The 14,169-nt window shown below is 34.2% G+C and overlaps 2 protein-coding genes and 1 pseudogene across 2 annotated transcripts; 1 reads left to right on the forward strand and 2 right to left on the reverse strand.

Moving 5' to 3' along the window:
• Positions 1 to 1,341: 1,341 nt before the first annotated feature.
• LOC104824888 (putative WEB family protein At1g65010, chloroplastic) lies at positions 1,342 to 3,478 on the reverse strand. The gene has a single exon (XM_010557073.2). It carries the CDS (start codon positions 3,374 to 3,376, stop codon positions 1,490 to 1,492), a length of 1,887 nt encoding a protein of 628 aa, XP_010555375.1. The 5' UTR covers positions 3,377 to 3,478; the 3' UTR covers positions 1,342 to 1,489.
• Positions 3,479 to 4,061: 583 nt separating this feature from the next.
• LOC104824889 lies at positions 4,062 to 5,836 on the reverse strand (annotated as a pseudogene).
• A 177-nt stretch (positions 5,837 to 6,013) lies between these two features.
• On the forward strand, positions 6,014 to 7,460 carry LOC104824890 (probable signal peptidase complex subunit 1). The gene is made up of 2 exons (XM_010557074.2): positions 6,014 to 6,261; positions 7,135 to 7,460. The coding sequence occupies exon 2, from the start codon at positions 7,137 to 7,139 to the stop codon at positions 7,410 to 7,412; it is 276 nt and encodes a 91-aa protein (XP_010555376.1). The 5' UTR covers positions 6,014 to 6,261; positions 7,135 to 7,136; the 3' UTR covers positions 7,413 to 7,460.
• Positions 7,461 to 14,169: the final 6,709 nt, after the last annotated feature.

Here is a 14,169-nt window from a genome sequence, read left to right on the forward strand (position 1 = left end):
TTTTTTATTATATAAATATATATATATATATATATATATATATATATATATATATATATATATATATAGCCAATGAAACATGGTTGCTTCAGTTACAAGGTTTATAATATAATGTCCAACTAAAAAAAAATTACGTTCCTTGACTTTTATAAGATCCGATCTCTTTCTTGAGGATCTTTCATTTCTCATATTGTTAATTTCAAACAAATGAAATGCTAACCCGTGTCGTTTTTATAATATATATATATATATATATATGTATGTATACATAATACATGCATGATACATACTTGGAATAGCAATTATATACGTATACGCATATATACATATACTGCAACTCCATGTGTGTATGATACATAAATAAGAATTATACATAAATAAGAATTATTAGTGTATACACACATGACACATACCGCAGATGTTATCGCGTCGAAGCAATGATGCGCGAGGCCGACGGCCACGCAACACGTGGCAACGAGAGAGTAGATCGAAAATGTGAGATGACGTGGACGGCAGGGATTGGGCCTTATAGAGGCCCATTACCGTAGTGGAGGAATATAGGCCCCACTTTTGGAAGTCCGGCCCACCTTGTTGGAGGCAGAAAGCTGAGAGATGCTAACTCAGGATGTTCCCATCAGAAGTTGGTAGTACCTTTACATCGTATGGCCAATAGATTTTCAATTTGATGGAATATATCTCATTTTCATGTCTCTTTTTTATTTAGAAAAATCTACACAATATATATATATATATATATATATATAATCCCTTTTAATTTGTGGATTCATGATAATTCGATTTTATAAAAATGTACACCTAGTTGTTATTTTCTTCACGGACTTCAAATGGAAATGACAATGAATAAAATATCTAATATTATGAATAGCAAAATCATAAGTCGATCTCAGAATGATTCTTATGACATTATATTATTATATATACAACAAGGACATCTTAGCTATGCTTTATTTGATACTTCCATGAAACATAAAGGAAAAGAAAGTGAATTTACACCAAAAGGACAAGAATAAGCACTAGCAGCAGAGGCATATAAAAAAGAAAAGATAACACTTTGATCTCCACTTTTTTTTATACTATAAATAAATTGAATTCCACTTTCTTTCCAATGTATAATAAAGTGGAATTCTATTTTTATGCTAAATGAAGAGACAAACTTCTTTCTTTATAATTGTTCTAACCACATGTTTTAATTATTGTTTTAAATTTTTTCCCCTCTAAATCTTCTGAAAAACATGAATTTGCTTATGTTGCTTTATTCTCATTGTTCTAAATATTTGGTGATAAACAATCATAGATTACATGAAAAAACCTTATTAGAAAAAAAAATGAATTCATGAATTGGATTCATATATATACAAAAACCCTGTAAAGCAAGATTCAACAAGGGGTAGTATTGAAATTTGCAAAAATAAAAACTAAATATAACCAAAAAAAATTAAATTTCAAAGCTCTTACATTATGAACATTTTCAGTGCTCTGGGGACGGAAGCTGAGGCGGGGTTGGCGGCGGAGTCAATGGCGGCTGCTGCAGCTGCTGTTTCTCTTGCTGATCAGACGACGACGTTTCTTTCTTTTGTTGAAAGCTCTTTCTCCTGACGAGAAGATCCCCAAATCTCCGTATGAACGCCTTCTTCTTTCTTCCACCCTTTTCGTTTTCGCCTTCCTCGAAGTGGGTTCCCTCCAAATTCTCTAAATCATCCGAATTCATACCATCTTCCAAGAACGTTGAGGATGATCTTCTCCTGTGATGATGGGTTGTCTCTGCATTTGGTGTCTCGGCCACATCAAAGATGGAGCCTTTGAAGAGATCGGGATCTGACCCATCTGGAGAATTGGCCTCGCTCTCCATCTCCACCTCCTCCATTCCATCTTGATCTTGTCTGTTGTTGTTGTTATTGTTTGTTGCAGTTTTTGTTGCTTCTTCCTCTGTTGTGTCTTTATGCTTGTGACTGTTGTGTGAGTGTGTGAGCTTTAGGTCTCTCAGACTGAAACTGCACGTCTTCCCCATTCTCTTGTCTTCTTTCTTCTCCTTATGGTTCTCCTTCTTGTCCTTGTGATGCTCCTTCTTGTCCTTGTGATTCTCCTTCTTGTCTTCTCTCTTCTCATTCAGTTTCTCTCTCTCTTCCATCCTCTTCTCCAATTCTTGATCCTTCTGCATTGGGTTTTTAGGGCTGTTCTCCTTTCCCGACGAATTCTGACGGCTCATAACCTTGTATCTGTCCTTCTCTTCTGCCATTAACTCCTTTGCCAACTCTGCTTCAGACAGGAGTCTTGTCAGATTCTTTACATTTTCATTAGTCATGGCTTCTCTGAGCTTCAATCGCTCAACTTCCTGCAAGGAGAACTGAAGCTCCTCGTCCTTTTCCATCAACGCATCTTTCAGCTGCGAGTTCTCGGCTCTGGCGATCCCGGCTGCTTCTTTCGCGACGTTAGCCTCGTTGATCGCCTGCTTCAATATATCCCTCAGCTTATGATTCTCGTCTTTGGCCTTCCTGCTCAGATTCTCGGCGTTCATCAGAGCCTGAATCAGTCTGTTGTTCTCGTCGATGAGGGAATTCTTCTCGTCTTCCCCTTTCTTGATACAGCTCACGAACACGGCCTCTGTCCCGTTCCATGCCAGGAGCGACTCCTCGGCCTCGATCCTCAGCCGCTCGGTCGTGTTCTTATGAACCTCAGCCTCCTTTCTCGCTTCCTGCAAAAGGGTGTAGTAGTTTTCTTCCGTAGCCTCAAGCTTCGCCTTCCATTTATTCGATTCTAGCCTCTCCGCCTCGAGCTGCATCTCTGCAATCGCAAGCTTCTCCTTAGCTTGGTTGCAGTCTGTGGCTACTTCCGTCAAGGCCATGGCCAAATCATCCATGGCTTTCTTGCTCGTTACCTCCGCCTCTGTCGCCAATTTCAGCTCGTTTTTGACCGAACCCATCTCTTGTACTAAACCTGACAGCTTCAAGGAAGAAGCTTCAAGCTCCGTCCTCAGAGACTCAGCCTCGTTTTCCTGAACAGAACTGTCGTCTTCGCTGGATTCTTGGCTGTGATCTGACCCGTCGAGCCTCTCCTTGAGAGAGGCGATCTCGGTCTTCGATTCGTCGACCAGAATCTTCGTTGCGTGGAGCGAATCGAGCAGTTTTCTTTCAGACAATCGCCTTTTATCCAACTCCGCTTCAAGCTCTCGAAGCCTAACGTTTTTCTCAGACAAATCGTCGATCAGAGATTTGGTTTCGGTCTCTTTGGTATCCAACGAAGCTCTCATCCTGGAAAGCTCGGTACCAATATCAGCAACCTTGCTTGAATGCTTAGGGGATGATAAGGTCTGGCTCACCGTCTTCAGACCGGACGAATGTCTTGTGTCATTGTTCATGGTGGCGGTGGCTCTATCTGGTTCGATCCCTCTGGACGGTCTCGAATCTTAGTCTTGTACCATCTTTTCGAAGGGGGTTGCAAAGAATGGTGGAGAGACGAAAATGAGAATGGTCGATAATAAAGGGGAGAGAGAGAGGGAAAAGGGTTTGTTTAAACCGCACAAAGAGAAATTATGACAAAAATGGCGAATTAGCTCTCCGTAGGTAACAAATAGAGACAATTTTAGAGAAGTTTTTTTTTTTGGGGGACAAACAATGGATGACAGATATTGTGCCGCCTTCTTCATCTTCAACATCCTTTTTTTTAGTTCTTCGGATTTTTTTCCCTTCAACTATTGTTTTATTGACGGCGGCCGCAGACTATTTGCTTTTGAGACACCTTCAAAGTCAAGACACGGTATATCCTTTTCAAGACGAAGCTCCAAACTCACCGACCAAGAGATGATAACAATGTAATTGTTAACAACTTAACGCACACGCTTGATGACAATGAAATTGAGATCAAATTGAAAGTCATCGAATTTGAAAGCGGCATCATTTACAACTTCGAAACTGCTAAGCCCGTCTATAGCTATAACATTGTTAAAATAGAGGCAGGGAATGATGGTGCTACTAATACTAATAATAAACCAACAATTTCAAGAGCTCCAAGATTTGTTCCAACTGTCCATCCAACGGCTAAGATCATTGGAGATTATTAGATACTGGCAATGCCCTTTCCAAGGAATTCAAGCATCATCATACATTATCATTAACGATCGTGTCCAAAAACAATGGCTAGTTTCAAGAGCACAAAGACATCACACACGTGCTCCGCACAGATTAGCACAAACCAAACACAAGTACGTTATAGACACCCATCAAATGCTCAAGACGACGAAGTACGACAAAAGGGTTATTGCCACACAGATACGACAATGCCCTTAACAAAACCAACTGTCACCACATATTTGGACTTAGACAAAAACCGACACAGGAGCACACAGATACTACACAAGTCCTCCTAACACAGAAGAAGAAAGCATAACCCTATCTATAACAATCCTCCTATTTAGAACCACCACTTGGCCGCTTCAACCCATCTTAAGCACGCTCGCCCCTGATCCGACGAGTCAGTTATCCTTCGGTTATGGTGACACGCTTGGCGTAGATGGCGCACAAATTGGTGTCCTCAAATAGACCCACAAGATACGCTTTTGCTGCCTCCTGAAGTGCCAACACCGCATGGCTTTAGAAACGCAAGTCAGTCTGCAATAGCCCACCAAAAAGAATTACGCGATTACACCGTAAAGATTAGGCATTATCCATATGCTTGTATTTATCCGAAAATGCCCAAGAAGTTACCTTGAAATCCTGGGCAATCTCACGGATAAGCCTCTGGAACAGAAGCTTTCGAATCAACAACTCAGTACTCTTCTGGTACTTGCGATTTCACTGTCCACACAAACAAAAGTTTCGTTAAAACAAGTAATTCCATACAGAGATCCCGGGAAAAATTGGGGTAAAAGATCTACACATCGAAGGGCAACAGTTCCAAGACGGTAGCGATGGGGCTTCTTGACTCCACCGGTGGTCGGGGCAGACTTAAGAGCAGCCTAAAACAAGAACACAACAATGACAGGTAAATACTGCAAATCTCATCGAAATCACCACACCAACTCAAAAGATTACGACAAATTACATACTTTGGTAGCAAGCTGCTTCCTTGGGGCCTTCCCTCCACTGGACTTACGAGTTGTTTGCTTGGTACGAGCCATCTGTTCATAAGCAAAACATCAGTAAATCACCACACTTCCTAAACTCCAATCAAAAGGCAACTCAGAAAGCTGGCGATTACCAAATACAATTACCATACGCCTGATAAAAAGTATCCATCAAAGCCAAATAAAGTTATGGAAAACAGAGCTAAATTCATCATTCAACAGGAACCGCGCTAGGGCAGATCCAGACCATACCCGCAATTGTCAAACACAGAAGAGCATCATCTATGACATCTCTAAGCAAAACAGATACCAATCAGGTTTACTACGAGCAACAGGAACAACAAACAACAATGTCTTCCGGTGCAAAACCGGATACTCGATTTACATGCCCTAATCTAAACCCTACAATTACCAGTAACTCTACCCTTTCACTTCGACAATTAAATCATTGACAACGACACAGAGTGGTACATAACCAAGAGGCCTAAATTCGTAAAATTTAGAAAATCATACCTGATCTTCTTCCTCTGAATCCCTGTCTCCTTCACGTCGATCCCTTCAACTCTGAATATAGCAACAAAAAACCTTCAAAGACAACGTATTTGGATCGTATTTATAAATAACGATGGCGATCGAGCGGTTATTATGGCTCGTCACTGTGTTTTCCTCGTTTTTAAATCGACGGTCATAAAAGTTACAGGTTGTGTTTTTCGACCCAATCTGACGGCTGAAATCAAATATTTACCGGTATGACAAGGATCGCCGCTACGTGGGATTAAATGAAAAGTTCCCTTGTTAAACACAGATTTAAAATCTAATTACAAACGTAGTAAACCGGACTATTTCTGAATAATATTCAGAAATGCAAACATATTAAATTGAGATTAGATGAATAACCGGTCTGTCCAATGTTCAATAGAAAACATGCCCAGTCTTTTAATTGATTTTGAAACTGTTATAAATATTGTAAAACCTAAAACTTTTATTGTAACTCTGGACCTGAAAAAAGCCCAATATAATATTACAGGCCTTTATAAATACTGGGCCTGTGTAATAAGCGATTGGGTTTTTGTTTTATTTTTTTCATTTTGTCTCTGACCGTCGTCCCCTCAAAAAGAGTTTCGACGGCTGTGGGCACGAAACTTTCGATTTTGCTGAGGAGAGGTTTCGGGGAAGCGAAGGTATGGCTCTCTCTTCTTCTGTCTCTGATCTTAGATCGCTATGTTATTGATTTTTTTTCCACTGTGGGCGTAGCTGTTAATGTTGTGAAGTTGTCCGATTTGGAGTTTAGATTACGGCGTATTGGTATTGCTTAGATCGAATATCTGACCGTGGGCTGCGATGATTTCCTGTTTAAATTCCATTTGATCTCTGTAAAGCTTCGGATCGGTGTTTCCCCTGGATGTAGCACATGGAATCTTTGGTGTTTGGCAATCAGGGTTTTTGCTTTGTTGTGTATGCTCAATTTGATTCGATTTGTGAGGCCTCCTTGAGGTCGATCCAGTTTTGTTGATGCATTGAGTTAGGTTCGAAGGGACTCTGTCTCTGGATAATGTCAGGCATATGATTCTGTTGAATCCACATATGTGTAGAGCTCTCATCTTCATTTTCAATTTTTTTTTTTCAGAGGAATCTTCCATCCTTACCATCTTCGTTCGTCGTCTTTCTTAAAACAATCTCTGATTGTTCATATGTGTTTTTGGTTCTTTTCCTTTTCTTTCTCAGCTCAACCAGTGAGATTTTGGTTTAATATTGAATCTGTGTAATATTGAAATCTAGGAGTAGAGTTTATCCGTTGTATACACAATATCAAAACAATGTTTCGTTCTCCCGTTCATCTTCAGCGATTGTGCTTTCTTGCTTCTTTATTATTCCACGATTCAAAGTTAAGGTTTTCACTGAGAGGGCATATCAACCTAGATCCGCATTCCTCGTTTTCTATGGCTTTATCAGTTTGATGTGTTCTAAGAAAGTAGATCCGAACCGCAATTGGAAATGCTCTATGGTTTTGACATCCAGAATTTATATGTTTATTTTCTTGAACAAATATGCAGTGATGGATTGGCAAGGGCAAAAATTGACGGAGCAGCTGATGCAGGTCCTGCTCTTGATCTTCGGTGTCATCGCAATTGTTGCGGGATATTCAATGGGATCTTTTAGGATGATGATGTTGATCTATGCAGGTAGTGTGGTTCTCACCACTCTGATCACCGTCCCTAACTGGCCGTTCTTCAATCATCACCCTCTCAAGTGGTTGGACCCGAGTGAGGCTGAGAAGCATCCCCGACCACAAGTGACCGCGAGTTCGAAGAAGAAAAACTCAAGGAAGTAGGCTTTGCTTTGATATCTTGTGTTTCTTCATCTCAAACTTTAGGCATAACTAGATGAGAGTGTTTTTTTTTTTTTTTTGGACATCACATTCTCTAGGACATTCAAATATTTACATTAATGGCCCCACAGTAATGAGATGAGATGTTTCTGGATTGTGACCCTAATAAAACTTGAAAGGGTCTTTACTTTTTTTTTATATATACTGGATAATAACCCGCGCGAATCGCACGGACTGAATATTTACGAATTTAAATAATTTTTTATATTTAAAATTAAATATAATAAATTTTGTTTTAAATTTATCATTTAAATTATTCTATTAAAATATTTTTTTGTCATACTGTGAAAATAATAAGATGATAAGGATGAATCTAAATATAATAGTATGAGGTATTATATCCTATTCTATAATTAACAAAATATAATTTATTCATAAATTTTATAAAATTTGTAGATATCCGTAATATTTTTACCACTATTTTCTTTCTTTATATGTTTTTCTTATCATTTTTTATATTTTGTTGACCGTTTTTATCTTTAAGTCTTTATTTTTAATCTAGGTAATAATCTACGTGTATCGTATAGACTTGAAATCTCAAATCTCAAAATGTTTAACAATTTTCTACACCATCTCCAATGACGTTAAATTTTGGTAAATTGTGATAAGTAAATATAGGACAGATAATTAAAATTTACTACGTGAACATGCCACGTCAGTAAATTAAAATTGAATATTTTTCGGTTCTTATTAAATCAATTGGTTTGGTTGATTGTAATGATTTTATGATGATTTTGAGTTGTAGTATGATATGAAATACTTGACGTTTATATTTGTATTTAATTTTTTATTATGATTGTAGCAAAAACTAAGATAAGTTGTTTGAGATGAACTAAATATAAATAGAAAACTTTAATAATATAAAAATATTATTATATTTTTTTTGCAAACAAAATTAAATCAATGACAGAATATTGTTATTACTGCATAGATATTTTACCATTTCACTGTAACTGATTTATTATGGTTGTCTTTAGTACTGGTGTAACTTTCTTCAATGCCTGCCAAAAATTCAGTTATTAGGTAATAATAAAAATTATTTTGGTAAATATTATAAATATAGATTTTTTTCAAGAATGATATAATTTATTTACCTTAAACGGAAATTTTTGATAATGTTCAATTTTTCATCTATGTAAATCTTTGTAGATGATGTGTTGAGTGATAGAACACCTGACACATAAAATGTATTAGTAAACTCAATATAATAGTAATAATGGTTTTTAAATATTAATCTATCAAGTATTTAGAAATTAATTTGTGTTAAATAATTACCGTGAATAATCTTTGGATTTACACCCGTAATGACTGCGATAATTTTTCTGACATTCAATCTATGAATTTGTAAACGGAGTTCTGCAGTGAGATCATCCCATATAGAAAGCTTGACGATATTGTTACTGGTTTTTAAATTGAAATTATATGTTAGTTTGTATAAAACTAATTTAGTTAAAATTTTATAAAATGATATTTTTTGCAGTGTGAATAAAATTTGAAAACTTACTCTTTCAATAATAAACGAAGAATAATTTTATGAGTTGACGACGACATTCGTAAATTTGATCCTTGTATTACGACTAAAACTCCAATAATATCTACAACATTAGAGAATATATTAATTATAAGATCCAATATTTTCTTTTTGGTTTTTTTATATTATCACATACCTGGTAGATCGTGTTTTTTGTTTGCCAACGCCAACAAATCATCGTATAAACATATTCGAAATTTTTCTTTGGAAATATTATAAGTAGTTACAACAACTTTTTCAATAGTAGTATATTCTGTAAAATAAATAAGAAATTTACTGTTCGTTAATTTGTATATATATTTATTTGGTAGAATCTTGAAATGTCTGATTAAAAATATATCTCTTTCGTTCATTATATTTTTAAAATTTTCTGCATGATCCTCAAATATTTTTCCTTCAACAACATTTTCCTGCAACATTATAAGTAGAAAAGATTAGATTTTTAATAAACATAGTATAAGAAAATCAATATTAATTAGAACGTACATTTTCATCAATTAATAAGAATCCGATACCATTGAACCTATTCCCATTGAAAGGATTTCGTTCATCCCATATTCGTAGAAATCTGACCATAATACACCGATAACTATGATGTATACTTATCTGATCCAATCCTACGTGGGTTGATATCACTGGATGCATCTGATTTTTATATTCCTACAATAAATTTTATTTGATCAATAACAACATTATTTGCAATATAGTATATTTATTCATTATATTTATATGAATTAGGCAATCGTTGAATGAAATAATATATGTATTTACACACAAAAATTGGTGGGATATCATATTTAAAATATAAAAAATATGATTAGCAGATAAATATTATATTTTATATAAATTAATAAAAATTTAACAAAATGCAACATAAGTGATGTTTAGGTTGATCAACGAAATTGTTCTAAATAACTTATATATATAGATGTGGAGAATAATAACTATATAACCCGTGATTCATTGTTAGTAAACTTAAATCAAAAAATAAAATTATATATATATATAGATATAACAAACATGTTAAACAAAAGTCGGTAAACAAAAACAATTTTTTTTACTTCTATATATAAACATATATAATATATATTGATATAAATATAAAAAAAAATTAAATATATGTTTTGGTACCAATAAAATGTTATGTTTTCTTACATTTAACAAATTGATAACACTAACCAAATGATATATTTGGCTGATTAATCTTCATTGTTATCAAAGTAAATTCAGAAAAATACTACTAATCAAATATAAAAAACAAACAGTTTAAACAAAAAATAAGAAATAAAAACATATTCTTTTACTTTTTATAAATAAAATAAAGATATAGATTACATATTATATATGATATTAATATAAGAAAATTTTAAAAAGAATTTTGCTTGGAATTATACATTTTTTAAAATAATATAAATGTATTGCATCATCAGATCTATTTTATTTTTCTATAATATTTAGAAATATATCTTTGTATATATAAGAGTTTAAAACTAAGATAATGAAATATACTTTTACATAGAAGTTTTTTTGCATTAAATTCTTATAAATATACCTTATTTATTCTATAAGGATTCTCATAACAATATTAGATTACAAAGTTATAAAGTATCCATCAATCTTTTTTTCATAAACATATTCACATACGTATATGTCTGAAATTTTAAGAATGGATTTAATTATAGAAAAAAATAAATAAATCCAATTTGTGCAAGTTGTTTTAAATAAAAAATTTTATTTACCATTATTTGAATTCAACGTTAAGAACAAAATTACATAGAAACAAATATAATTATACATTATATATATAAATTAAATCTGATTTAAAATAGGTGGAATATGATTTTTTTTAAAAATTAAAATAATCTGATCCAAATTCTATAGGAAACTAATAAAAAAAATTCTTTTAGAAAAATATCATATTCATAATAAAAAAACCCAAACAAAAAAATATAATAATATAATATAATATAATATAATATAATATAATATAATATAATTGTTATTATTCTACGGCTGAATTAAGAGATATACCATGAGTTTTAAATAGCATATGAAGCTATTTTCTAGAATTTTGAAACTTCCATATCACATTATTCAAATAAATCTTTATTCAAATAAATCTTTCGATTGGTATATTATGTTTTTTTTTTTGCAGAATTTCTTAAGAACTTATTGCTAAAAAATGATTATTAATTTACGACATTTTAAAAAAGTTTTTCTTGATTACATATGTATATATGATAATTCAGTTTCATTTTCAACATTTTTCTAAATTTACTGTAAAACATGAAAATTCATATGTAAGACAGGGAAAACTCTATATCTATAAAACTATCACGGGTGTAATAGTTACCAAAGATTAATGTTGACCCCTTATCAAAAACGAAATACACAATCAAAATACTGGAAAATATATATATATAGAATCAAAAGAAATATCACAGAACAAATTAAAATCGGATTGCAAACCTGAACTTGTAGGAGTAGACCTTTGATTTCAAGCACTTTCCAACACCAAAATATATAATCAGTTGATAGTTGTATTGCTGATACGAACGTTTAGAGCACATAATCACCATTTATAGTTTAGAGTTTATTAATTGAACTCATTCTTTTTCAATGAAAGGAGCACTATCTACTGACTAAATTTAATATGCATTAATAAAAGTTGAGAACACCACGTTTCAAAGATTTACACGTTATAAATTAGTAGATCATTTGCATTAATTTCTTGTAAATATGACATGTGTCACTCCCATATGATTCTACTGTACTTTTATATAAATATATATATATATATCATCTATATTCTTCAGTACGAGAGATCACATTATCCTCCTCCATGTTTCCATTGATCGATGTTTAGATCCTTAGCAGGGAATATAGCAAAAATGCCTTTAAAATGCTATCCTTACTTCATTGAGTACCCTTCTAAAAATAAATCTAAAAAAAATAAAATCTGAAATGGAGTAAAGACACATATAACCCTAAATTTTAAATGAAAGACCAAAAAGACCATTACTTTTTCGATTAAAAAATACCCAACTTTTTCAAATTAAAAAAAACACTCACTCTCCCTCGGTAAACTCCCTCTCCATGCAGTCCCCTCTCTCTCTCTTCCAGCATTTCGAAAACTGTCTGTCTCTCTAGCGCGATTTCTGTTTCGAGATTTTCAGAAAATTGAACCCATTTTCTTTGTAATTTCGGTATCTCTATTGTGATTTGTGTGAAAAATCAAACACCTATGGATCCAAGAACACATGTGCTTTCTGCTTCGTCTTCATCTGCGTCTCAGGCCGGTTCATCGCCTTCATCATCGGAGAAAGATCTCCCATTAGAAACAGTAGGTTTATCTACATCTTCTTCTCCGTTTTTTCTTCTATGACCTAATCCTAGAGTAAAATCATTAAAATTGTTGTATGATTTGGTATTTCAAAATATGAATTTAGGGTTTAGGGATTTCGAAATTGAAAATTAAAGTTTTGGGATTACTGAATATAAAGTTAGGGTTTTGTGTTTTGAAATATATAATTTGGGTTTTAGGAATTCGAAATAGAAAGTTAGAGTGTGATTTCGGAATACCTGGGACCTGGGACCTGTGGAATATATAATGTGGGATTTCGGAATACCTTGGCAAGTTTAATGATTTCCTAAGTCTCAAGGTCATGTGGGTCACAGGTCACATGAGTGACAGAGATTTATATGGTAATAGTATACTAGAACTCACAACACCGCACACGAGTCACACGGGTCACGGGTCACGGGTCACGGGTCACATAGGTCACAGGTCACATGAGCCACGGGTCCCAGGTCCCAGGTCACAAAGAACACAATGATGAACAATTATTTTATTTTGCAGCTTCCATTTGTTTACAAATTCGAAGACATTCAGTTTTCTTCGAAGAGACACTGAAGACGCTTAAAGAAAACTGACACATGATGAATGGACATACTTCGAGAAAGAATCACAATTCCAATATCTATTCCAACATCGTAAAGGGGATTTTCTTGAGGTTCAGTACAAGATTGGGCTTCATGAAAATGCAACAGGTTCTGATTCTGGTGTCTATGCTGCAAAATACGTGGAGGGAATAATGTTGAACAAGGGAGCAGAATTCACGTCGATATGCGATGGGACCATAACAATGATCCGTGAAAAATTGGCTATCGATATATATTGTAATGGTAAATTTGCATGAACTGACCCGTTATTAATTGTGAACTCTTTCGTAGTTTGGATTATACCTTGACTTGTAATGGGACCATACCAATGATCAGTTTTTGTAAATTCTTTCGTATTTTGGATTTTAATTTTACTTGGAAATAAGAGAAAAAAAACATAAGTCCAATGGGTCACGCGGGTCACATGGGTCACTGAGTCACGGGTCACAGATGAGTCACATGGGTCACATGGGTCACATTGGTCGAATTTATCGAATTAGTGACTTGACATGGTTATTCAGTGATTAATCATGGATTTTAACATCAATAACAACTTTAAAATCATGTTCGTTTCAATTTTCATATTCAAATCACTCATACAAATGTAATTCATAAGTGATACTAGTGTTTCATGACAACTTATGAACAAATTGTACTAATGTTCATATAACTCTTACTTTTGTTAACAAATTTAACTTACAGATACCATATTATCATTGTAAAACATCATATAAACCATTTTAACACTTTAAAATCGAGATTTGACCGTGTTTTATAAGTACCACTGAGTCACGGGTCACATGGGTCACATAGTGTAAAAATGGCTTCGGGTCACATCGGTCACGGGTGAGTCACATGGGTCACACAGTTCAAAACTTTTTTCTATCTATTCAAGACTTTAACACGGTACTAATGCAAAGAGAATCAAATAGATGTCCTTCTGGATAATGTATACAATCACATGGGTCACGAGAACTACATGAAATCATACAATCATATTATTTATGCAATATCTTTATTTGTCCTTCTTTGAACGCTTCGTCCGCGGTTCGCTGGGGCCTGGAAACCGATTTTGTTTGGGTTTACCGGTTTTGCGTTTATCTTCCACAATCGGAGGTAATACCACGAGGTTTTCATCCCGTGGATCGTCAATGATCCAATCACAACAATCAGGAACCGGATAAACCGTTTCTTGATAAGCCAACCGCCATGTCTCCCGGAGAAAGG

Source organism: Tarenaya hassleriana, unplaced genomic scaffold, assembly GCF_000463585.1.
Source record: "Tarenaya hassleriana unplaced genomic scaffold, ASM46358v1 Cleome41, whole genome shotgun sequence".
Taxonomy (NCBI): Eukaryota; Viridiplantae; Streptophyta; class Magnoliopsida; order Brassicales; family Cleomaceae; genus Tarenaya; species Tarenaya hassleriana.

What these genes read in the sequence shown, in the direction of transcription:
- LOC104824888 (XM_010557073.2), bottom strand. Translation starts at nt 3,376, where the DNA reads ATGAACAATGACACAAGACATTCGTCCGGTCTGAAGACGGTGAGCCAG.
- LOC104824890 (XM_010557074.2), top strand. Translation starts at nt 7,137, where the DNA reads ATGGATTGGCAAGGGCAAAAATTGACGGAGCAGCTGATGCAGGTCCTG.